The sequence below is a fragment of the Hylobates moloch genome, unplaced genomic scaffold, assembly GCF_009828535.3.
Source record: "Hylobates moloch isolate HMO894 unplaced genomic scaffold, HMol_V3 SCAFFOLD_19, whole genome shotgun sequence".
NCBI lineage: Eukaryota > Metazoa > Chordata > Mammalia > Primates > Hylobatidae > Hylobates > Hylobates moloch.
Window position 1 is genome coordinate 47,784,606 of NW_026652294.1, and position 23,841 is coordinate 47,808,446.

General features: G+C 49.9%; 1 protein-coding gene across 3 annotated transcripts in view; it reads left to right on the top strand.

Annotated features, from left to right (window-relative positions):
- Nucleotides 1-23,841, top strand: part of PECAM1 (platelet and endothelial cell adhesion molecule 1) — a 91,351-nt gene that overhangs the window by 64,292 nt on the left and 3,218 nt on the right. For all 3 annotated transcript variants that reach the window (XM_032138219.2, XM_032138221.2, XM_032138218.2), the window contains 2 exons: nt 7,345-7,401; nt 19,350-19,372. In XM_032138219.2, coding sequence (XP_031994110.1) covers nt 7,345-7,401; nt 19,350-19,372 — 80 coding nt within the window. The remainder of the gene's footprint in view (nt 1-7,344; nt 7,402-19,349; nt 19,373-23,841) is intronic.

A 23,841-nucleotide genomic window follows, 5' to 3' on the forward strand; every position in this document is an offset into this window, starting at 1 on the left:
TATACATATAATATATATAATATATATGTTTTCTTTGTGTATATATAATATATATTTTTATAATATATTTTATATATTTACATTTTTATTTTTATATATTTTATCTATAATATTTTTGTATTTATATTATTTATATATTTTTTATTTTATATATATATTTTTTTCTTTGTTGAGATGGAGTCTTACTCTGTGCCCAGGCTGGAGTGCAGTTGCACGATCTTGGCTCACTGCAACCTCTACCTCCAGGTTCAAGCGATTCTCCTGCTTCAGCCTCCTAAGTAGCTGAGATTACAGGTGTGTGCCACCACAGCCGGCTAATTTTTTTTTTTTTTTTTGTATTTTTAGTAGAGATGGGGTTTCACCATGTTGGCCAGCGTGAACTTGAACTTCTGACCTCAAATGATCCACCCCCCTCAGCCTCCCAAAGTGCTGGGGTTACAGGCGTGAGCCACCACACTCTGCCTCAAAAATTTTAAAAATTAATTAAAGAAAAATAGAGACAGGGTTTTGCCATGTTGCCCTGGCTGGTCTCAAATTCCTGGGCTCAAGCAATCTGCCCACTTTTGTCTCCCAAAGTGCTGGGATTACAGGTGGAAGCCACCACACCTGGCCAATTTTCAACAATTATTAGTTATGATACTACTAATAATAGATAAGATTTATTGAGCACTTACTAAGTGCCAAGGAATTAGGAAGTATTGAGCAATTTGTCCCTTCCAGAGGTAGACCCCTTGCCAAACCCAGTGTGTTCCTAAAGTTGCTTGTACACACTGAATGTGTGTAAATCAAACGCATGTTTCAAGATATCGAGTGCTTTGCCATTTAGAGGGACACTTAGGTAAAGGCTTTTGAAAGCACGAGATCCCTGTCCGTGTGGGCAGTGGTACTGATTTTACACCTTGGGTTTTGTTTTTGTGTTTGTGGTTCTCTCAAGGGCAGGCTGGCCTGGAAGTCCCTGTCTCTGGTTCTGTGCTGGGGAAATGGATGCAGAGTGGGCTGCTTCATAGCAAATGCTAGAACATCAATCTCATTTGTTTTGGGCACCATAAAAACATGCATCTCCTGGCCAGGCATGGTGGCTCACACTTGTAATCCTAGTACTTTGGGAGGCCAAGGCAGGCAGATCACTTGAGGCCAGGAGTTCGAGACCAGCCTAGCCAACATGGTAAAACCCCATCTCTACTAAAATACAAAAATTAGCTGGGCGTGGTGGCGCATGCCTGTAATCCAAGCTACTGGGGAGGCTGAGGCAGAAGAATCGCTTGAACCCAGGAGGCAGAGGTTGCAGTGAGCCAGGATCAAGCCACTGCTCTTCAGCCTGGGTGGCAGAGCAAGACTCCGTCTAAAAAAAAATTTAAAATGCATCTCCTAACCTTCCTCCTCCTTTGCTAACCCAGATTGGGCAGTACACAGTCCCTGGGGGTCACTGCACACTCCTGCACGCTCAAAGGAAACAGTGGCTCCTGCATGCTCAAAGGAAGCAGTCTCAGAACCTTCCTGCCCAGCTGGGAAGCTCCCTGGGATCATTGCCATCTGTCTCCCTTCCTCTGAGGCTAACCCCAGGCTGCATCCACCTAGCCAGGCAGGCCTGGGGCAGTTTTCCTGACTGTGCAGGCTGAATGCGTGCAGTTTTCCAGGCCGCACCAGCCACTAGCCAGACCACATGGCAGTGGGGTCCTGAAATCACTCCTTGCTCCATGATCTGGGAGGAGTCTTGGACTTCTCCTTGTGTTCTCTTTTTGAGCCTGGGCTGTGTGTCAGCAGGTGTATACACAGAACTTTCCTTACAGGGATGCCCCGTAGAGCCGCTGGGCTGTGTGCCGCACCACTGGGGCACATTCCCATAGCCTGCCAACAGAATGGCCCCCGGGGGTTGTGTACTGCCCAATCTGCACAACTCAGTTCCAAGTCTAGACTGGACCTGAGAGGGGTGGGGAACGCGGCAGGCCTGAAACTCTCTTCCTCTTTTTTTTTTTTTTTTTTTTTTTTTTAAGACAGTCTTGCTCTTGTTGCCCAGGCTGGAGTGTAATGGCACAATTTCTTCACGCTGCTTCCTCCACTTCCCGGATTCAAGCTATTCTCCTGCCTCAGCCTCCCGAGTAGCTGGGGTTACAGGCACCCACCACCATCCCCGGCTAATTTTTGTATTTTTAGTAGAGACAGGGTTTTACCATGTTGGCCAGGCTGGTCTCGAACTCCTGACCTCAGGTGATCCACCCGCTTTGACCTCCCAAAGTGCTGGGATTACAGGCGTGAACCACCAGGCCTGGCCTCTTCCTCTTTATTTCATTGTAAAGTGATTGGTTTGTTGAGATAACAAATTGTGATTAAGGCCCATGAGGGACCAACCACTATGCAGGCAGCACAAGCACATATAGACCCTCCCTTGTGGAGGGACAGCCTGAGAGAGAGCCACGAACACACTGCAGCAAAGGCTGGGTGGCATCAGTTATCATAAGTGCCCGGAAGGGGAAGAACAGGGTGCGATGAGAAGGCGTAAAAGGTGACACCTTTTCTGGCTTGGGTGGCCCAAGGAGGCCTCTTTGAGGGGTGACATTTAAGCAGGGCCAGAAGGGTGCAAAGAAGGCAGCCCCACCAGGAGGGAGGGGTGGGCAGTCCCAGGAAATAGGAAGGGCAGTGTGAGGCGGTTCAGAACTTGACTCATCCAAGATTTGAAAGGAGGCCCTTGCGTCTGCAGAGTCAGCAGGACAGAAAGCAGGCACAGGAAGCTGGGAGGATGCAGGGCCTCTGAGGATTTCTTTGCATTCTATTCTAAGTGGATTCGAGAGCCTTTGGAAGGATTTAGACAGGGAAGTAACAGCTTTCAACTTTCTTCTTTAAAAAATGTCCTTGGCTGGGTGCAGTGGCTCACATCGGTAATCCTAACAATTTGGGAGGCCGAGGCAGGCGGATCACCTGAGGTCTGGAGTTCGAGACCAGCCTGGCCAACGTGGTGAAACTCTGTCTCTACTAAAAATACAAAAATTAGCCAGGCATGGTGGCGTGTGCCTGTAATCCTGGCTACTTGGGAAGCTGAGGCAGGAGAATTGCTTGAACCCAGGAGGCATAGCTTGCAGTGAGCCGAGATTGTGCCACTGTACTCCAACCTCAGTGATAGAGTGATACTCCATCTCAAAAAAAAAAAAAAAAAAGTCCTCGTGGCTGGCATGGAAAACAGATTGAAGGAGGGCAAAAACAGAAGCAGAGAGACTAGTGTGTTATCACTAGGCAAGAGGGATGGGCGGGCACAGTGCTGGCAATGTATGGATTCTATTCTAGAGATATCTTGGAGTCAGATCACAGCACCAGATGAAGAATTGAATGGCCAGGATGGGAGACCTAATTACTGCCTGCTGCTGCTGCTGCTGCTGCTGCTGCTGTGTGTGTGTGTGTGTGTGTGTGTGTGTGTGTGTGTGTGTGTGTATGTGTGTGTAACAGGGTCTCGCTCCGTTGCCCAGACTGGAGTGCAGTGGCACAATCTCAGCTCACTACAACCTCCACCTCCCTGGTTCAAGCAATTCTCCTGCCTCAGCCTCCCGAGTAGCTGGGATTACAAGTGCCTGCCACCACGCCCAGCTAATTTTTGTGTTTTTAATAGAGACAGGGTTTCACCATGTTGGCCAGGCTGCTCTCAAACTCCTAACCTTCAGTGATCTGCCCACCTCAGCCTCCCAAAGTGCTGGGATTACAAGCATGAGCCACTGCACCTGGCCCTGGTTTTCTTTTTCTTGCTCAAAGGTGGGGAAGGGTTGAAGGGACAAGAAGGAGGTATTGTAATCCCAGCACTTTGGGAGGCAGAGGCGAGAGGATCACTTGAGCCAGGCATTCAAGACCAGCCTGGGCAACAAAGCAAGAACTCATTTCTACAAAAAATTTAAAAATAAGAAGGTATCAAGACCCCCCAGGATTGGGTGAAGCAGAGGTGATCAGCATGTGCCCTCCTTGCCAAGCTGTGCAGCTGCAGGGGTGCCATCACCTAACTGGTCCCTCTTTCCCCATTTGCACAAATGCTGTGTGGGCTGCAGAGGTCCAGGTAGACCCGTAAGGAGGGTCAATTGGGGGCAATGGAGAGCTTTTTGGGAATTCAATTTGAGTTTTCTAGACCCATCCTCCTCCTTGGCAGCTAAGGGGCAGTGTGGGAAGTTGGGCCTGAGCCTCAGGTGTTCCCTCTCTGCCTTCCTGTGGGTGGAGAGCCAAGTATTACCAGGTTAAGAAAAGGGGCTTTGTGGGTACAAGGCCTGTGGTGAGTACATTTGACCTGGTCTTGACCAAGCCAGTTCCCTGCTCTCAAGACTTCCTCCTCCTATGGAGGAGGGGATGGGAACCACATCGAGCTCTGACCCTAGTGGCAGCCGACCAAGTGGTCACTTGGGGTGGAGGAGGGGCAGGAAGGAACTCAGTAAATCCTGGTTTGCTGCATGTTTGCTCTGAGACTAATTGCTGGGAAAACCCCATGACGTTGAAGCCATCTCCTTCTCTGTTAACACAGAGAAAAACAGAAGCCAAAATAAAGCCCCATCCGGAAACATCCCTGACAGCAGAGACAAACAGCCTGCCAGCCTGGTTTACTCATTAGCAGGCAGCTGCTGCTGTGGAGTGGGTGGGGAGGGGAGGTGGTGATGAGCTGCAACTCTGCCTGCCCACCCGTCACTAAGCTGGGTAGATTCTGGGGCAGCTGCAACTCTAGCAGCTCCACCAAGAAGCAGAAGCCTCCCCTGCTGCCCTGGCTGATACGAGTGTTACAACATCCCCAAGGCCATCGGAGAGGTCTCCCAGCTGCCCCTCATGGGCCCGGGGACCGTGGGGTTCACAAGATGTCCGGGCCCCCAGGCCCAAACACCAAGCCCTCTCCCTCCATTTATTCCCCACCTGCCCCAGCCCCTACTATGGGCCTGGGTCAGAGGGTGAGCTGGCCGTGACCACCCCCACACACACACTATGCACCTGGTACATGGTGTTCGATAGCATTTATTGCAGTGTCTGAGTTGTTTGTGCACCTGTCTGCCTCACAGCCTGGAGCTCCTGAAAGCTGGGGCCAGGCCCAATCACCTTTCCTCTTCCACAGGGCGGGGTTCACACTAGGTGTCTAGGATTCTGCTGAGTGAGTGACTTGGCCAGGCCTGACATCAAGCAGAGGGTGTCTTGGGGATGTGGAGGATCCCCCAATAGGATTGGGGATCCCTACAGCTTCCCTTGAGGCCCCCACATCTGGTGCCACAGAAAGAGAGTGAGGGGTGTGTGGGCATCTCTGCTGTCCAGCAGTGGGGTGCCCTGGTAGCTCAGCCACTCTTCTGAGTTCCAAATCCTGTTTGGTGCCCTGGGGAAGTCAGTGTAAGGCCCTAGTCACCCCAAATGCCCCAAGTTCCACTGTAGGGATCTGACCCTCCCCCAGGCTTTCTCCTCACAAATGGTTCCTGACACAGGAACCACCACCATTATTGTCACTTCAAACTTGGACAGGTGCCCCCAGGCAGCTGAGCAAGCCTAGGAATGGGACATGTCCAAGACCCCAGCTGTCACCCCATAGGAGGTCGGGCTCTGCCAGGGAGATGGACTTGGGAACAAGTCACGTCAGTGTATTGTGGACAAATGTCACCAACATGCTATGGAGCTCAGGGGGCCCTGTAACTTCCCAGGGCACAGAGGGAGGGTGAGTGTTGGTGTGTTGGTACATGCGTGAAGCTCCACCAGGGTCGTGGGGAAATGGGGCAAGGAGAAAGGGCAGTGCTGGCTGTGGAGGAGTGTGTGTGGGCCCAGGAAGTGAGAATGGGGTGTCCCTGGAGCATGGTGAGACAAGGGCATCTCAGTGCAGGTAGAGTCCAGGGTCACACCCCGGCCATCCACTCTGAGGAGGGAAATGCACTGACCGTGGCACAGGAAGCCCCTTACCCTATCTGGGGCTTCCTTTCCCCATCTGTAAAAGGACAACAGTGGCCCACACGACATCAGGCTCTTATCTATAGTGAGGCTTCCTGGGCCTCTGTGCAGGTGACAGGAGCTGGGAAGTGGCCAGGTTCCATCCTGTTTCCTCAGGGTTGGTGGGTATGTATGTGTGTGCACACCCTGTGTGCATGAGTGTGTGCATACCCAGCTTGCATGTTTGTACATACAGTGTGTATGTACACGCTGTATGTGTGTACACAATGTGTGTAGACACACCCTACACACTGTATGAGGGTGTACGTAGCATATATACACATTGTGTGCATGAGTGTGCGTGTGTATACGCTGTGTGTGTATTTTTGTGTACACATCCTGTGCCCATACCCCAGTGGAAGGTAAACAGATGGCAGGAAGGGCACCCTTGAGTCTCCTCCAGGTATACACCACACCCTGGGTCAGTCATCATGCTGCCGTACTGAGAGGGTCTATCCCAGAGGATCTCAGCCCTATCTGCATATTAGAGCCCCTGAGGAGATCCTAAAAAGCCAGCACCAGGGACCCCCCAGGCCAATCCAACCAGAGGCTGCAGTGAGGCCCAGGAGCCAGCAGTGAAAACAGCCAGCCCAGCTGTCTAGCCCTGTAAGAGTTCTCAGTCCTGGCTATTCCTGGGGTCACTAACAACCCCCAGGCTCTAACCCACACCTCGGGATCTGGTTCTGGATCCCGGGGTCTGGGCTCTCAGGTGATTGGGAGGCCATAGCCCAACCCTGCGTTGAGGGAGCTGGCAGAGTGTCTGGACAAGGGTCACGGTGGCAGGGGAAGAGGAACGGGGCCACCAAGCTGGAGGCTGCAGGCCCTTGCTGGGGGCCCCTCCATCCGTGGCCCCTCAGGTCCAGGGTTCGTCTGGAACATGTGGCCCTGCTCCACGATGGCCTGCTGACCTCCTGTTCCCAGACTGGGAGTGATGCTGGTTAGACCAAGACCTTCTTCTTCTTCTTTTTTGAGGTGGTGTCTCACTCTGTTGCCCAGGCTGGAGTGCAGTGGTGCAATCTTGGCTCACAGCAACCTCTGCATCCTGGGTTCAAGCAATTCTCGTCCCTTAGCCCTCGAGTAGCTGGGATCACAGGCACGCACCACCATGCCTGGCTAATTCTTTGAATATTTAGTAGAGACGGGGTTTCGCCATGTTGGCCAGGATGGTCTCAAACTCCTGACCTCAAGTGATCTTCCCACCTCACCCTTCCAAAGTGCTGGGATTACAGGCATGAGCCACCGCGCCCAGCCAGGATCTTCTAATATCAGAAATGACAAGGTCTCTGGGTGCTTCTGGACCTGGTTCTGGTGGGGTGCAGTGGTGGGGTACAGCCTTGCCTGCAGAGCCTCAGACCTTTTCCTATGACTGCAGTGGACTGACCCTGTTCCCAGAGGCAGCTACTAACTTATGCCTGGTCCTTTTTCCAGATCTAGGAAAGAAGGACACAGAGACAGTGTACAGTGAAGTCCGGAAAGCTGTCCCTGGTGAGTGAGATTCCCCAGTGCCCCAGCCTGGGGGATGCCCCCTAGCATCACTGATGGGGCCTTGGGAGTGGGCAGAGAAAAGAGGAAGCAAAGAAGGCCAAAAAAGGGGTGCCACCTCTTACACCAGCACTGTGGGCTCCCTCTCTCCCACCACCCTTAAAAAGTCACCTCGGGTTACATTTACTATTCATTTAGTCAGTGAGCGCTTCTTGAGTGCTTACTGACCCCAGCCAGTGACCCTTACCTGCTCCCCACACAGGCCCTGGTGGCTGGGGTTCCCCAAGGTCTTGGACGTCGAGTGTTTTGCTTTGGAGACCCCCAGTAGCTTCAGCCTTTCTTCTTGTTTTCTTTTTTCTCTTTTTTTTTTTTTGATGTGGAGTCTCACTCTGTCACTCAGGCTGGAGTGCAGTGGTTCAATCTTGACTCACTGCAACCTCCACTTCCTGGATTTAAGTGATTCTCCTGCCTCAGCCTCCCAAGTAGATGGGATTACAGGCGCCCACCACCATGCTCAGCTAATTTTTTTTTTTTTTTTTTTTTTTTTTTTTGAGACAGAGTTTCACTCTTGATGCCCAGGCTGGAGTGCAATGGAGCGATCTTGGCTCACCGCAACCTCCGCCTCCCGGGTTCAAGCAATTCTCCTGCCTCAGCCTCCTGAGTAGCTGGGATTACAGGCATGCGCCACCACACCCAGCTAATTTTGTATTTTTAGTAAAGACGGGGTTTCTCCCTGCTGGTCAAGCTGGTTGTGAACTCCCAACCTCAGGTAATCTGCACACCTCGGCTTCCCAAAGTGCTGGGATTACAAGTGGGAGCCACCACGCCCAGCAGCTTCAGCTTTTCTGACAGTAGACTGACTTTGGGAGTGGGTGTGTGTTTGCGGATCTGCTCTATTTCCTTTGGTTTGGCTGGCCCCACTTCACTTCCCATGATGACCCACTGCTTCCTCATGGAAGGGCTTTCCCAGAGCTGAGCGCAGAGCTTAAGCAGACCTGGAACTGGGGGAGCTCAACAAGTCCTTTTATTCGGGAGGTGGGGTATAATAACTGTATTCAATTCTGGTGAAATGAAATACACAATGACAATTTTTAAATTCTGAAAGTAAGTCAGCAATCCAAAAGACATAAACATTGTGGGGGAAATAGTGACTGTATGAGTATCTCGCTTTGTACAGCAGACCTCTATTTAAGTGGGTTCTTGGAAAGGGAATCATTAAAATGGTCCAGGACATTTCTGCAAAGGGTGGCTACTCCAGCTGGGCGCGGTAGCTCATTAAGGACTCAGTAAGTGCTTTATTTATTTATTCAAAATAAATAAATAAACATAAAAGGATGGCTCCCCCGAGTACAGTCGGCAAACCAGCAGCAGCAATCTCAGGCCCAGCCCAGACCCACAAAACTAGTCTCTGGAATCTGAACTTAGCCAGCTTCAGATGTTTCTGATGCTGCCAATATTTGAGAAGCACTGTTTGTGTTCTGTTTTGTTTTTTTGTTTGAAACGGAGTCTCACTCTGTCACCCAGATTGGAGTACAGCGGTGCCATCTCAGCTGACTGCAACTCCGTGCAACACCCCCCGGCCCCTAAGGCTTAAGTGAGCCTCCCAAGTAGCTGGAACCACAGACACACACCACCATGCCCAGCTAAGTTTTTGTATTTTTGGTAGAGATGAGGTTTCACCATGTTGCCCAGACTGGTCTTGAGTTCCTGAGCTCAAGCAGTCCGCTCCCTTCGGCCTCCCGAAGTGCTGGGATTACAAGTGTGAGCCACTGCGCCAGGCAAAAAGCACTTTTTAGAAGAACCTTCCAATTCTCTGAAGACCCTGCTTTTTATCTGAAATAGTGATCACTTCTTAATTCACTTTTAAAAGTTGGTATATTTGTAAGAAGAATAGAAACTCAACCCCTTGCGGAACTTGACCCTGAATAATTTTTGAAAAACCAGTTCTCTGGGGAATTTTTAGCTCAAGTACCTCATTTTACAATCTCCATATATTCAGAGCTAGCAAAATGCAAATCTGACAATAAACAGGCGTTCTCTATTTGTCTAGTGTGAGGGGAAGTTATAAGTGAGGTAGGGTTCAAGGCTGCTCCCATCGTGCAATTGTACGAAACCGCCCCTTCTGCTTTCTTGGTGGTCCCTGAGATTGTTCGATTTCTTGGACAGTGCTGAAGAGTTCACTTTCAGTTGCTTTGGTTACGCAAAATCTCCTGTTTGAGCACTTACTGTATGTGCTAAGTGGTCTAAGTACATCGTCTCTTTCAATGGGATTTGTCAATGGGATTCACCACAAATCCCATTTTACAGTTGAGGATACGAAGGCATAGAGAGGTTAAGATGCTTGCCCAAGATCACGCAGCAAGCAAGCCCCTGAGAATCGTTCCTCCCTGGAGTGGACTCCACGCTCTTGATGTCTGAGGTGTACTGTCTTCAGTTTGGGAAAGTCGGGTGATAGAAGGTGGAAGCTGCAGGGATCCTTGCTGCAGGACGCCAGCTCCTTACCACCTCTGCCTCGAGGCCTCCAGCGAGGTCTGTGATCATCTGAGGCTACTGGTTGGAGGCCCTTTTATAGGTGGTGAGGGGCACCTTAGTGTGGATTCTAGGGAAAACTGAACTTTTTTTCCTTTACTCTCCTAAGTGCTCCGACTGGGGCCCTGCGAATTGGACAAGCAGATTAACAAGAGAAGAACAGAGTTTATTAATATACATAATGCAAATCACACAGGAGAAACATCAATGATGAGTAACTCAAAGGGACGGTTAGCACTTGGGGTCTATAAAGCATCTTAGGCTGTTCGCAGTGCCTATAATCCCAGCACTTTGGGAGGCTGAGGTGGGTGGATCACCTGAGGTCAGGAGTTGGAGACCAGCCTGGCCAATATGGTGAAACCCCGTCTCTACTAAAAATACAAAAAATTATCTAGGCATGGTGGCACGTGCCTGTAACCCCAGCCCCTTGGGAGGCTGAGGCAGGAGAATTGCTTGAACCCGGGAGGCAGAGGTTGCAGTGAGCCGAGATCACGCTATTGCACTCCAGCCTGGGCAACAAGAATGAAACTCCATCTCAAAAAAATAAAAATAAATATAAATATATAAAGCATCTTAACAAAGAGCAATAAATTTGTAGAGAAATGACAAGACAAAGGAAAAATGGTTTTTGGCTTCCCAGGGTGGCAAACTGAGAAAGTCAATCAAGTGGCCACAAAGATTTTATGGGGGCATTTACAGCAGGCATCTTTTCTTAGGAGTTTCTGCTTTTAGGGCTGGGCATGGTGGTTCATGCCTATAATCTCAGCACTTTGGAAGGCTGAGGTGAGAGAATCACTTGAGCCCAGGAATTTGAGACCAGTTGGGCAACATAGTGAGGCCCCATCTCTAAAAAAAAAAAATTAAAAAACCAATATAAAAACAAAAATTAGCTGGGCATAGTGGTGCCTGCCTGTAGTCCCAGCTGCTCAGGAGACTGAGGCAGGAGGATCACTTGAGCCTGGGAGGTGGAGACTGCAGTGAACTGTGATTGTGCCACTGTCCTCCAGTCTGGGTGACAGAGTGAGACTGTGGGTTCCAAAAAACTTAATTTTTTTCCTTTACTCTCTTAGGTTTTCTGACTGGGGCCCTGCAAATTACACAAGACAGATTAACAAGAGAAAAACAGAGACCCTCTTTGTTTTTCTCTTGTTAATCTGTCTCAAAAAAAAAAAAAAGGAAGAAGTAGTTTCTGCTTTTAGTCAGATAAACAAGCTCTGGGAAGACTTCTTTCTACATCTGAACCAGCTCAAAACAATCCTTATGCCAAAGGGGCATATTTTGTGGCATATTCTGATTTCCTTCATCTGCTTTAGGGCAGCTGGCTGTTCAAGTGGGTTCTCTCGGGGTCTCCAGGTTGGTTCTAGATTACTCAGTCCAGGCTTTGGAACCTGACCCCTCAGGCAGAAACCATAGGCATCGTAGAACCCACTCTTGTAGGATTTGAAGCAGTGTAGAGCACAGGCTTTCCTGGGAGACATCCCAGTCCCCGTTCTGAGGCAGCCCCCAATCAGCTGAGTGACTGTGACCAAGATGTCGTACCCCTCGGAGACTCAGTTTCTTCAACTGTTAAATGCAAATGGGGTCAAATGAGATAGAATCATGGGAGATGGTGCTGGTTATCCCCACAGTCACTGTATTATCCCTGCCACAGAGTGAGCACTTAATCAATTTCAGTTTAAAAACACAGGAGGAACTTGAGCCCTGTAGAGTTCAGTGTCTTGCCCAGGGTACCACTAGAGCAGTCCCCTGACTCCCAGACCAGGACCCTCGCACAGCACCACCTGGGCCACCTGGAGTCAATCAGGGCTCTGTCCCTCTACAACCTTGTCTCTAAACTGGCAGACCATTAGGGAACCTGGCAGGTCTCTAACCTGCACAGGGGTGAAGGTAGAGAGAGCCCTGGGTCTTGCACAGGCCATAGCCCTTGGGGCCTGCAGCTGTCTGCAGCTGTGCCTCCAACCCACCTGGAAGCCTCTGGTCCTGGAAGCCAAGGGGTTTCCTGTTTGTCAGTGCTTCCTTGAGGAGAGGAGCCTGCAGGACATGGCTGATTCCTTTTCTTTTTCTTTCTTTCCTTCCTTTCTTTCTTTCTTTCCTTTCTTTCTTTCTTTCTTTCTCTTTCTTTCTTTTTCTTCCTTTCTTTCCATTTTCCTTTTCTTTCCTTTTGTCTTTCCTTTTTCTTTCTCTCTTTCTTTCTCTCTCTCTCTCCTTCCTTCCTTCTTTCTTTTCTTTTCTTTCTTTTTTGTAAGACAGAGTCTCATTGTGTCACCCAGGCTGGAGTGCAGTGGCACGATCACAGTGCACAGCAGCCTCCACCTCCTGGGCTCAAGCGATCCTCCGGCCTCAGCCTCTGGAGAAACTGGGATTACAGGCACGCAACACCATGCCCGGCTAATTCGCCATGTTGCCCAGGCTGTTGTCCAATTCCTGGGCTCAAGTGATCCGCCCGCCTTGGCCTCCCAAAGTGCTGGGATTCAGGCGTGCGCCACCTGAATGCTCAGCTTTTCTTTCTTTCTTTTCCTCTTACTGGTTTGCTAAAGAGCAGGCATCCATCTGAGGAATTTCTCTCCTAAATTCTCTGGGACTTCCTTAATAGAAACCATCCTCTAAGTAATCTCTTTTCCTCCACTCCCTACGTAAAATCAGAGAGATTCCCTCCTCTCTGCCTGGGGGTAGTCAGATGATTCTCCAAGGAGCCAGATCCTTCAGCCAGCAATAACCCACCCCCTTAGGCTTCTCTCACATTCATCCTCAGCCTCTCTTTGTTCAAGTCTTCCCCAGATCCCAGAGCTGTTAAGGATCATTTCTTTCTTTCTTTTTTCTTTTTTTTTTTTTTTTGAGACAGGGTCTTCGCTCTGTCACCCAGGCTGGAGTGCAGTGGCGCGATCGCAGCTCACTGCAACCTCCAGCTCCCAGGTTCAAGTGATTCTCCTGCCTCAGCCTCCTGAGTAGCTGGGACCACAGCTACTGCCACCACGCCTAGCTAATTTTTTTTGTATTTTTAGTAGAGACGGCGTTTCACTATATTGGCCAGGCTGATCTCAAACTCCAGACCTCAGGTGATCCTCGGTCTCCCAAAGTGCTAGGATAACAGGCGTGAGACACCGCGCCTGGCCAGATCATTTCTTATACATCATCATAACCATCCCCAGATTCTTCATCATTGCCAAATTCTTCAGCAGCTCTTTCCTCTGAATATTATCCCACCTCTATAGACTGCAGATTTCTTTTGTTCTATGTTGATTTTTTTCTCCCTAGACTCTAATTATCTTGTGGTTGGGAGGGTCCCTTCCTCCTCGGTCACAGTTACAGCTAATACGTATTGAGCAGTCCCTCTGTGTGAGACACTTGGAGCCCTACCTTAATCCTCAAGATCATCTAACAGTTGATGGGGGTTCTATTATTATTCTTGCTCTGCAGATGGGGAAACGGGCCCAGAGGTTAACTAACTTGTCCTTGTTCCACAGCCAGGGGGCCTGGCTGAAGCCATGCTCTTCAAAGCCTTCCTGTTCCCTCTCTTTTTTTTCTCTCAATTGGTTTGTTACCAATTGCTGTCAATTGTTTGTTGCCAAACCAATTGCTGTCAATTGTTTGTTGCCAAACCAATTGACTGCATTCTTCTCTGTTTTCCATCTTTCTTAGTCTAGGTTTCATGTTATCGGCATAATTGGAGAACTCTGTCTACTTTTTTTTTCAGACAGTGTCTGACTCTGTCACTCAGGCTGGAGTGCAGTGGCATGATCTTGGCTCACTGCAACCTCTGTCCCCCGGCCTCAAGCATCCTCCCATCTCAGCCTCCTAAGTAGCTCCTATCTACTTTAGACATTAAGAGTAATATTCTACTGTGGCCTGGGTGACCCTAGGCAAGTCGTAGAGCCTCTCGAGACCTTGGTCACCTTCTCTGTGAGATGAGGTATGGGCTGGATGCAGGTCATTGGTCCTCGGGCTTTATTAAAATATCGATTGTTCGGCAGCACCCCACTCCCTGTGAATTTCCCATTCACTAGGTCTGGAGCGGTGCCGAAAACGTGCATTTCTAACAAGTGTCCACATGCAGCTGCTGCCGTCACACTGGGGCCCGGGCTTTGAGAACCACTCTTGATGCGGCATGTTCCTTTCTGATTGTGCCATGCTAAGGCTCTGCTTCTTGTTGGAAGGAGTAGGGTCTTTCTCACCCTCCAGAAATCCTGGAGGGATCTTGCAGCGTTGGTGGGCAGGTAAAACCCAGAAACACTGTGCTTATTGGAGGGAAGGTGGTATTGAGTGACCCCCAATAAAACAGGGGGCCCAGGGCCGGGCGCAGTGGCTCACGCCTGTAATCCCAGCACTTTGGGAGGCTAAGGCGGGCGGATCACGAGGTCAGGCGATCAAGACTATCCTGGCTAACATGGTGAAACCCCGTCTCTACTGAAAATACAAAAAATTAGCTGGGCGTGGTGGCGGGCGCCTGTAGTCCAGCTATTGGGGAGGCTGAGGCAGGAGAATGGTGTGAACCCGGGAGGCGGAGCTTGCAGTGAGCCAAGATTGCACCACTGCACTCCAGCCTGGCAACAGAGCGAGACTCCGTCTCAAAAAAAAAATAGGGGGCCCAGTGTGGGGTAGGTCTGTGCACAGATCAGTGAGCCAGCTGGGTGCAGAGCGGAGTCTTTGCTGACCTTTCCCCTTCTTGTACCCCGTCATCTTCTAGCCTGCAGCACTTCAGGGCTGCCTATTTTGGGAAATGGCTTACAGGGCACAGTTCTGGCCCTTAAACTCCCTTTCACCCCCTGAGTAATACAAAATAAGCCCTCCCCTAGATAAGCAATAGGGCATGGGGCAGGCCTGCCTCCAAGGAGCAGCCCCAGGGCCGAGGAGAGAGAGCTGGGCGCTAGCCCAGGGGGCTGGAGTTTGATGGGAAAGCTTGCAGACAGCGGGGAGCTGCCTGGTCTTTCCAGTCTTGGCTTTTGGCTCTAAGCACAGCTGTTTTTTTTTTTTTTTAATTGTTGTATCATGAGGCCTCTTCCACTCAGCTGCCTCCCCACATTAGGGGATGGACACAGCACTGGCAGGGATCCTGTGTGTCTCAGTTTCCCTATTGACTTTCTGTGGCCTAGAGATACACGGGAGAATTCCACATTATGCTTTTTCTCCACCTTTTTTTTTTTTTTTTTGAGACAGGGTCTCTCTCTCTGTCACCCAAGCTGGAGTGCAGTGGCGCAATCTTGGCTCACTGCAACCTCCGCCTCCCCAGGCAGGCCCCTCTGACTCAGCTGGGACTACAGGCGTGCACCACCGCACCCAGCAAAATATTTTTGTATTTTTAGTAGAGGTGGGGTTTCGTCACATTGGCCAGGCTGGTCTTAAACTCCTGAGCTTAAGCAATCCACCCGCCTCAGCCTCCCAAAGTGCTGGGATTACAGTGCCCGGCCCACTTTTTTAATACTTTTTACAATTTTATTCTTAAAATTGTGGTAAAACACACATCACATAAAATTTACCATTTTAACTCTAAGTGTCCAGCTCAGTGGCACTAAGTATTACACTTCCGGTTGTCATAGCGTGGTCGACAGAGAAGAGAATGCTACTGTGTCTCGTGGAGAGAGGCCAGGGATACCGCTAAACATGTGACAATGCACAGGACAGCCCCCTCCCCACCACAAAACACCACCCAGCCCAAAATTTCAACAGGGCCACCATGGAGAAACCCTGGCCAGAGGAATTCACCTCCTGCAACTCCTCCAACAGGAGAGCTGGTTTTCCTCTCCAATGCCAGCTCTTGCCTGCCCTCTGTCTTGGGAGGTAGCTTGAGGCACATCCCACCTGATTACTGTGGCTCTGGATGGGTGCTGAGTCTTGCTCTGGGCACCAGCCCTGCATGTTGAGTCAGAGGCCCACCTCCCCATCACGGAATCTGCTCACTCAGTGGTCCATCCTCTACTTTTTTGTTGCTGTTTTTTGTTTTTTGAGACTAAGTCTTGCTCTGTCACCCAGGCTGGAGTGCAGTAGCACGATCTTGGTTCACTGCAACGTTTGCCTCCTGGGTTCAAGTGATTCTCATGCCTCAGCCTTCCAAGTAGCTGGGACTGGAGGCACACACCACCACGCCCGGCTAATTTTTGTATTTTTAGTAGAGACAGAATTTCACCATGTTGGCCAGGCTGGTCTTGAACTCCTGGCCACAAGTGATCCGCCAGCCTTGGTCTCCCAAAGTGCTGGGATGACAGGCGTGAGCCACTGCGGCAAGTCCACCTTCTACCTTCTATTTGCCTGGAATTCAGACTTCCAGGGTGTTTCTTAAGGAGGCAGAAACCCTGGTCCTCACCATATCCCCTGCCACCCAGTACACCAACAGTGGCTGGGTCGAGAGTAGCCGTGACAGGAAATGGCTGAGAAAGAACCAAAGAAAAGGAGGCCTCTGTGCCAAGTCTCCCATGAAAGGAAGAGAAGAGCACTTGAGGATCAGTCCCCACCCATCCTGTGAGGCCCAGAGCCAGTGAGGCCAGAGGGCACTGCCAACCCTGCCCCTAGGGAAGCATTTCCTACTTCAGCATGCAAGATGGAGAAAAAAGTATCCCCGTGAAAAAATGGATGCTACCTCCAATTCTACTTTGGTGATGATTGCTCTGTTACCGAAAAAACAAGAACTGCAAGTGTGCATGGAGTGAGTGTTCCATCAGTATTTGAGTTTTTAGCATTTTGTCTTCAGATTGCTTTAGAAAATGCCGACTTGAGGTTTTTTCCCTGTTGGGAAAGAGGTTCCAGAGCCCTTGGGGGAGTAGGAGGGTCCAGGAATCATGGGGTCCTTTGGGTCCTTGCAGGTCAGATTTGCATTGGGGGTGCTGTCCCCAACCTCACTCAATGCATGGAAGTTGACACAATGGCTCAACATTACCATTGGGCTGACTCATCATTTGGCTGTTGACGCCAGCCTCTGGCCCAGCCAGGACAGAAAAAGGGCCCCTGAGGAACTTCTGGCTCTGTTCCCTCTATGGGGGAGGGGCAGTGGACTTGTGATAAGACAGGGTGTTAGGGTGAGGTGGACTTGGGGAAACAGGATATTTCTAAATTAGAGAAACAGAAGGGTTGTGACCCTCGCTGCGACAGATGGGCCCTGAGCCTGCCCGAGGTCCAGGAGGAACTGTATGTGAGCTTGGGGCTGGGTCTATACCAAGGCCTCTTGGCGTGCTTTTCTCGATAAGACTGAGGACTTATGGCCCTCCCACCATTCCCTCCACCACCTTCGAGAACGGCAACCATCCCCAATGCCCACATCTCCTCTTGGGGTCTCCCCCAGGCAGCAAGTGCGGTCCCCATGACTTCTCTGTCTTCAAGTCAGGGTCCACAGTCGGCTGTTTGGGGATCTGCCCCAACATGTGGGCCACTGACCATTGGGTGGGGTCCTGGTCCTTTCCAGAAGGGCAAGCCATACCCGTCGCTTGCCTCTCATAGGAAAGACCATCTCTAATGAATGCAGGCAGGGATCACCCACCACTCATGCAGAGCTTCCTGCTCTCATTGGCTTTTCTCACCCTCACTGTCCTCTTGCTGACATCTGGTTGGGACCATTTGCACAACTGCAGACTGGCAGGGCCAGGCAAACACAGCATGCTGCCTGCCAAGAAGGTGGTGTGAGACTGGGTGTGGTGGCTCGCGCCTGTAATCCCAGCACTTTGGGAGACTGAGGTGAGTGGATCACCTGAGGTCAGCAGTTTGAGACCAGCCTGGCCAACATGGCTAAACCTCATGTCTACTAAAAATACAAAAATTACCCAGCTATCGTGGTGGGCATCTGTAATCCCAGCTACTTGGGAGGCTGAGGCAGGAGAATCACTTGAACCCAGGAAATGGAGGTTGCAGTGAGCCACTGCACTCCAGCCTGGGTGACAGAGCTAGACTCTGTCTCAAAAAAAAAAAAAAAAAAAGGAAGGTAGTGTGGGCTCCCAGGCAGTTGAGAGGAGACTCCTGAGGGGAAGGGGAAACAGTTGCCCAGATCTGCTAAGAGCGTTGGCAGTGCTTCTGCCTCCTGCTCTGTTGAGCCTGCTCTTGGAAGTGATCGACAAAATAGTATGAAATCTAGAAATAGCTTTATTCCCAAAGAGGATACGGGTGGTGTTATTGAAAAGAGCAAAAACTTGGAAAGCACCTACATTTTTAAAGTAAGGAATTGGTGAAGTCAATAGTTGCACATCCATTTAACAATTATTTAGTAGCTAATTGGACAATTATGCTTAAGAAGTTTTCAGAAAAAGTTTATAAAGCCGTGTTATATGAAAAAGTTAAGTTATAAAACGGCATATACTGTATAATTATAACTGCTCCCCACCCCCAAAAAGCTGAATCATAGTGGAAAATGTCTAGGAAAAAAAAAAAGCATCAACAGGGTTTGGAGAATGAGGCCAGAGATCATTTTTATCTGCTAATTCCTACTTTCCATAGTTTTCATTTTTTTCTTAAAAAAAATATGTGCTACTAATTTTTTTTTTTTTTTTTTTTGAGATGGAGCCTTGCTCTGTCGCCCAGGCTGGAGTGCAGTGGTGCGATCTCAGCTCACTGCAACCTCTACCTCCTGGGTTCAAGTGATTCTCCTGCCTCGGCCTCCCGAGTAACTGGGACTACAGGTGCCCACCACCATGCCTGGCTAATTTTGTATTTTTAGTAGAGATGGGATTTCACCATGTTGGCCAGGCTGTTCTCCTGGCCTCAGGTGATCCACTCATCTCAGCCTCCCCAACTGTTGGGATTACAGGTATGAGCCACCACACCCGGCCGTGATACTACATTTTTAAAAAACTGTTTAAAATGTTAAATGAGGCCAGACGTGGTGACTCACACCTGTAATCCCAGCACTTTGGGAGGCCAAGGTTGGCAGATCACCTGAGGCCAGGAGTTCAAGACCACCCTGGCCAACATGGCAAAACTCCATTTCTACTAAAAATACAAAAAAAAAAGTTAGCCAGGCGTGGTGGTGTGCGCCTGTAGTCCCAGCGACTTGGGAGGCTGAGGCAGGAGAATTCCTTGAATCCGGGAGGCAGAGGGTGCAGTGAGCCGAGATAGCGCCAGCTGAGGCAGGAGAATTGCTTAAACCCCGGAGGCGGAGGTTGCAGTGAGCCAAGATGGCGCCACCACACTCCAGCCTGAGCGACAAAGCGAGACTCTGTCTCAAAAAAAATAATAATAATAATAAAAAAAGAAAAAAGAAAAAAAAAGAAAATTTTAAATGAAGTGCCAGGGACTTCATATACATGTCATGTGGAGCTAGAAGGGTCCCGGGGAAGCTGTTTTTGCACAGAGGAGCCATAAACCTCTAAGACCACCTGCCGGCTGATGTCTCCTGGCTCTCGCCTCCTCCCTCTTTTCTCGACCTGCTCCTGCCCCTGTCATGTTGTTGGGGCAGTTGAACTGGGTTGTTTGCATTGCTCACTGCCATGTCATCCTTTGTTTTGCAGATGCCGTGGAAAGCAGATACTCTGTAAGTACACATTTCATATACATTATATTTAAAAGTACTCCACTGAACAGTGAAATATTTCCAGACTCACCCACGTCCTGCATTCCCACAGATTCTTCCCCACTCCCTAGTCTGTTTCAGACCAGAAGCCCTGGGCTTCTCTGACTAGCCTTGGCCGGTTCTGATTTCGAATATTCTCTCCTGCAATTTCCATCATTACATCTCAGCCCACATGTGAAGGGATTGGGACTCTAGGGTGCTTAGTGCCAAAAAAGCAAAGCACACATTTCATTTTGCGCCAGAGTCTAGGCTCTGGAAGTGAGGCAGATCTAGGGTGTATGCTTGGAGGAGTGGAGCAGCTGACAGCTCATAGCAATTTAGCCAATACCAATTACCCCCTACACACCAGACCATCAGCTGCAGGAGACACCCAAGGTTCTTGACCTCAGTTCACCTGATGAGGGAATCAGACATGTGATCACTTATCATAAAGCAAAGTGAGCTATGCCAGAGCCTATGGGAACACAGAAGAGAGACCTAGCTAGTGGCCGCTTCCCCAAGGAATCATCTGGAATGGGCCATGAAGAATGAATGGAGTGATGGCAGCATCAAGGGAGAAAGATCAGCAGGAGCACAAGCGTGAGGGAGGCCAGTTTCAAGCAGTGTGGGATAGGAAAAGAAGAGTGTGACAGTGACAAGTGATGGGAGAAAGAGAAGACAGGGCTTAAATCCAAAGGACTTACATGCCTTGTTAAGAAGTTTCATTCTGTAGGAAATAGAGTTAGGAATCTGCTATTTGGCAGATGGGAGGGTTTATGAAAGACGCAGAGGCCCACGTTCAACTTTTGCAAAGACGTGTCTTCCACTCCCAAACTTTTTGTGAGCTACCCAGCAATGCAGGAGTTAACCGGGCCCCTAATATCTTAAGAAATGAGGCATTTGCCGCATAAACTTCTTTTAGGTCTGGGAAGAACTCTCAGCAAGATTTCTGGTAGCTCTTCCAGTGGGCCCCTGGCTTCCTTTGTTTTGCCCACGTCTGGACTCTTGTAAAACAGCTCATTATGCCTTTGACAGACAGGAAGCCACTGACATTCTTTTTATGGAAGAAAGCTATGAATTTAAGGAAAAGAGGAATGAAATGAATGGTTGTTTTTTTCCTAGCCAAAACCCACTCAGACTCCTAAAATCGGAGACTATCGTGTCACTGGGACAAGGAGCCCAATTTACAGATGAGGAAACTGAGGCCTGCATTGGTAGCATAGCATGCCTGGAGTCACCTGGATGGCTAATAGAGTGAGGAACAGAGCCCAGGCCTCTATACTCCGCGGCCAGTCCTCTGTCACGACAGAGACTCCCTCCAAGATGTGAAGTTGCTGTCCCAGCAATAATGGCTTTGAGAGTGGAAAATGAGGTCTTTGCTCCCTGGGCAGTGCGGGACACAGATGTGTTCTCCCGGACCGATAAACATGGCTGGGTCCACCCAAAACACCCTGTAGGACCAACTTATTTACTTTGTCTTGGATCCAAAGGGTGTCTCTGGACAAAGGCTCGGAGCTCCAGGCCAGACAGAACTTTCCCCAGAAGCTGGCCCTTGGGCCTCAAAGTCTGCTCCCAGGATGATTCTGAGAGCTCACCCATGGCTGGTCCTGTCCCCCCAGAAAAAAGAATAGAGTCATTTGGTGGGAGCACAGGGTTTTCAGCCGTTGGGAAAGGAATTTTGAACCTTTAAGCAAATGGGTTTTGTTTATAAAAGAAGCAGGTATAGCTTCCCTAATAATCGGCTGGTGTGGGTCAGGAGAAAATTAATTGAATTGCCCAGTGGGGAAATGGGAGGAGATTTCCTTCCTGAAATCAAACCTGGCGATCATTCCCAGTTGTTTAATGGCCGTTGCCTCTGAAAACATTGGAGGAAATATCTTAACAATGAGATAGCCACGTAGCCAAAGACTAATTTGGTATTGTTTGACTTGCTTCAATGGCACATTCTGACTTCATTTTTCCTCTGCCATTTTTACCTTGTTTATAAATTGTGTGTGTGGCCGACACAGACAGATAGCGTGGAAGAGAACACCCTGTACTTAAATGAAAGGGGTGAATCTGGACCTGCGAGAGTCTTGGGATCTTGGAGAGGACCCTGCCTTCTTACAGAAAGAAAGGCAATTGGCAGCTGTAGCTCCCCTCCCCGTTTCCTGGAGGCCAGGAGGCAGCTGGGCTACAGTGGAAACTGCCCAGGTGCTAGGATCAGGGGATGGGAGGGGAGCTCCAGCTTTCTAGCTGTCTTTTGGGTGAGCCTGTCTTCCTCAAGCTCAAGCTTCCTTATCTATAAAGTGGAGATGGTGATGATGAAGATAATAAGAGTAACCTACTAGGATTTTCTTAAGGATGAAATGAGCAACTGCAACCACCATATAAAAGCTGCAAGCTGCAAACCACCATATAAAAGCTGGTTGATTTCAAGCTCTTTCCCTCACTTGGGCAATAGTAGGTGTGGATGGGGGACTTAACTTGATTTGGCCATGAAATGACCCTGCCACATATGGAGAATGTAGCAGTTGCTTACCCAAGGCATAGGATTCAACCAAAGCCAGGCTTTGACTTAGGAATAAGAGACCCACGTTAACACTTGACTTCCCGCTTCTTAGCCATGTCACCATGGGCAGAGTTCTTGGCCTCTCAGGACCTCTGCTTCCTCATCTGTAAACTGGGAATCATAAACTCCCTCATTTGGTTGTTGCAAGGGTTGAATGAGCACCTGGCACAGACCTGGTCTATTGCAAGTGCCCATAGGAGCACTTTGTAGAAGCAGGAACTAGGCCGGGCGCGGTGGCTCACGCTTGTAATCCCAGCACTTTGGGAGGCCGAGGCAGGCGGATCATGAGGTCAGGAGATCGAGACCACGGTGAAACCCTGTCTCTACTAAAAATACAAAAAAAATTGCCCGGGCATGGTGGCGGGCGCCTGTAGTCCCAGCTACTTGGAGAGGTTGAGGCAGGAGAATGGCGTGAACCCGGGAGGCGGAGCTTGCAGTGAGCCGAGATTGCGCCACTGCACTCCAGCCTGGGCGACAGAGTGAGACTCCGTCTCAAAAAAAAAAAAAAAAAAAAGAAGCAGCAGGAACTAGAGATCCCAGGGTGTGTTGAAATCAAAATGACCTTTGAGGGAGACCACACCATATTCCAGGTACAAGGCAGGGCGATTTCACAAGTGCACTTGGGTGGCTGATGGCTGGCTTCTGATTTAAGCACAGCAAGCCCAGGCCTTGGATGTGAGCATGTTAACCTTTACTTCAAAATCCGTAAGGCCCTGTTGATTGTGGCCCAGCCCTTCCTGTCTGTGGCTTTGGTTCTGCAATGGTGCCCCACGCATTGGCTGCCCCCACAGAGGGAGAGCGGAAGTGTCTGGGGAGGGACTTGGTCTGGGGCCCACAGAAAAGCTGGATACCAGAGTCATGTCTCCCCTATCCAGGCGGAGCAGAGGAAATAGGGCAGGGTGGCTGCCAGCGCTGGCAGGCCTCCAGCCTCTGGGGCCAGCACAGCTTGCTTGGCCCACTTGTATGGGGCTCTCCTGGCAGAGGAGGGGCTAGAGCCTTGGCTTTCTAGTTGGGGCACCTCGGCCCTGCATCCTGTTCCCCAAGGGTCCTCAGACCCAGCAGGGCTGAAACAAAGTGGAGACACTATCCCAGCTCACCTTCAGGAAGCCAACCAGGCTGGCTGTGGAGGTCCCAAGACCCTGGGTCATCCTCCATCTCCTGCTTCTGCCTTGCTGAGTTCCACCTGCAGCAGAGTGTCCTGTGCACATGGAGGGTCCAGAATAGTGGACTTAGGTGCTGCCTGCTCTTCAGGGCCCACTGTTGCCCAGGGGCCCCCTCTACTCTGGTATCTCCCAGCATGCCCTGCTCTTTTTCCCTCCAAGGGCTCCTTCCATTTGTCAAAATCCAATCTTTAGGCCGACTCCAGAGTTGCTTCTGTGCATCCCCCACTGCCCAGCCCAGAGCCCTCTCAGTGCCTCTGAACCCCTTCTGCAGTTTGTTGAGACCTCTTATACCTTCTACTTCATAGTGGTGTTGTTTATCAATAATTGACACAATATAAAATTCTTGGGGACAGCTTCTTGCATCCCCAGCATAGAGAACAGTGTATGGGTCAGATAAGGGTCCAGGCACTGATAGGTGGAAGGTGACACAAATACCACTTGAAGCTGTTAAAGAGCACTACAGGATGGAAGAAGGCATCCAGGAATCCTTTTGTGGGTGTTTTGTTTTTTGTTTTTTGTTTGTGTGTTTTTTGAGATGAAGTCTCACTCTGTCACCCAGGCTGGAGTGCAGTGGTGCTATTTCAGCTCACTGCAACCTCCACCTCCCAGGCTCAAGTGATCTTCCCACCTCAGCCTCCTGAGTAGCTGGGACCACAGGTGCACACCACCATGCATGCCTAATTCTTTGCATTTTTGATAGAGACAGGGCTTCGCCATGTTACCCAGGCTGGTCTGGA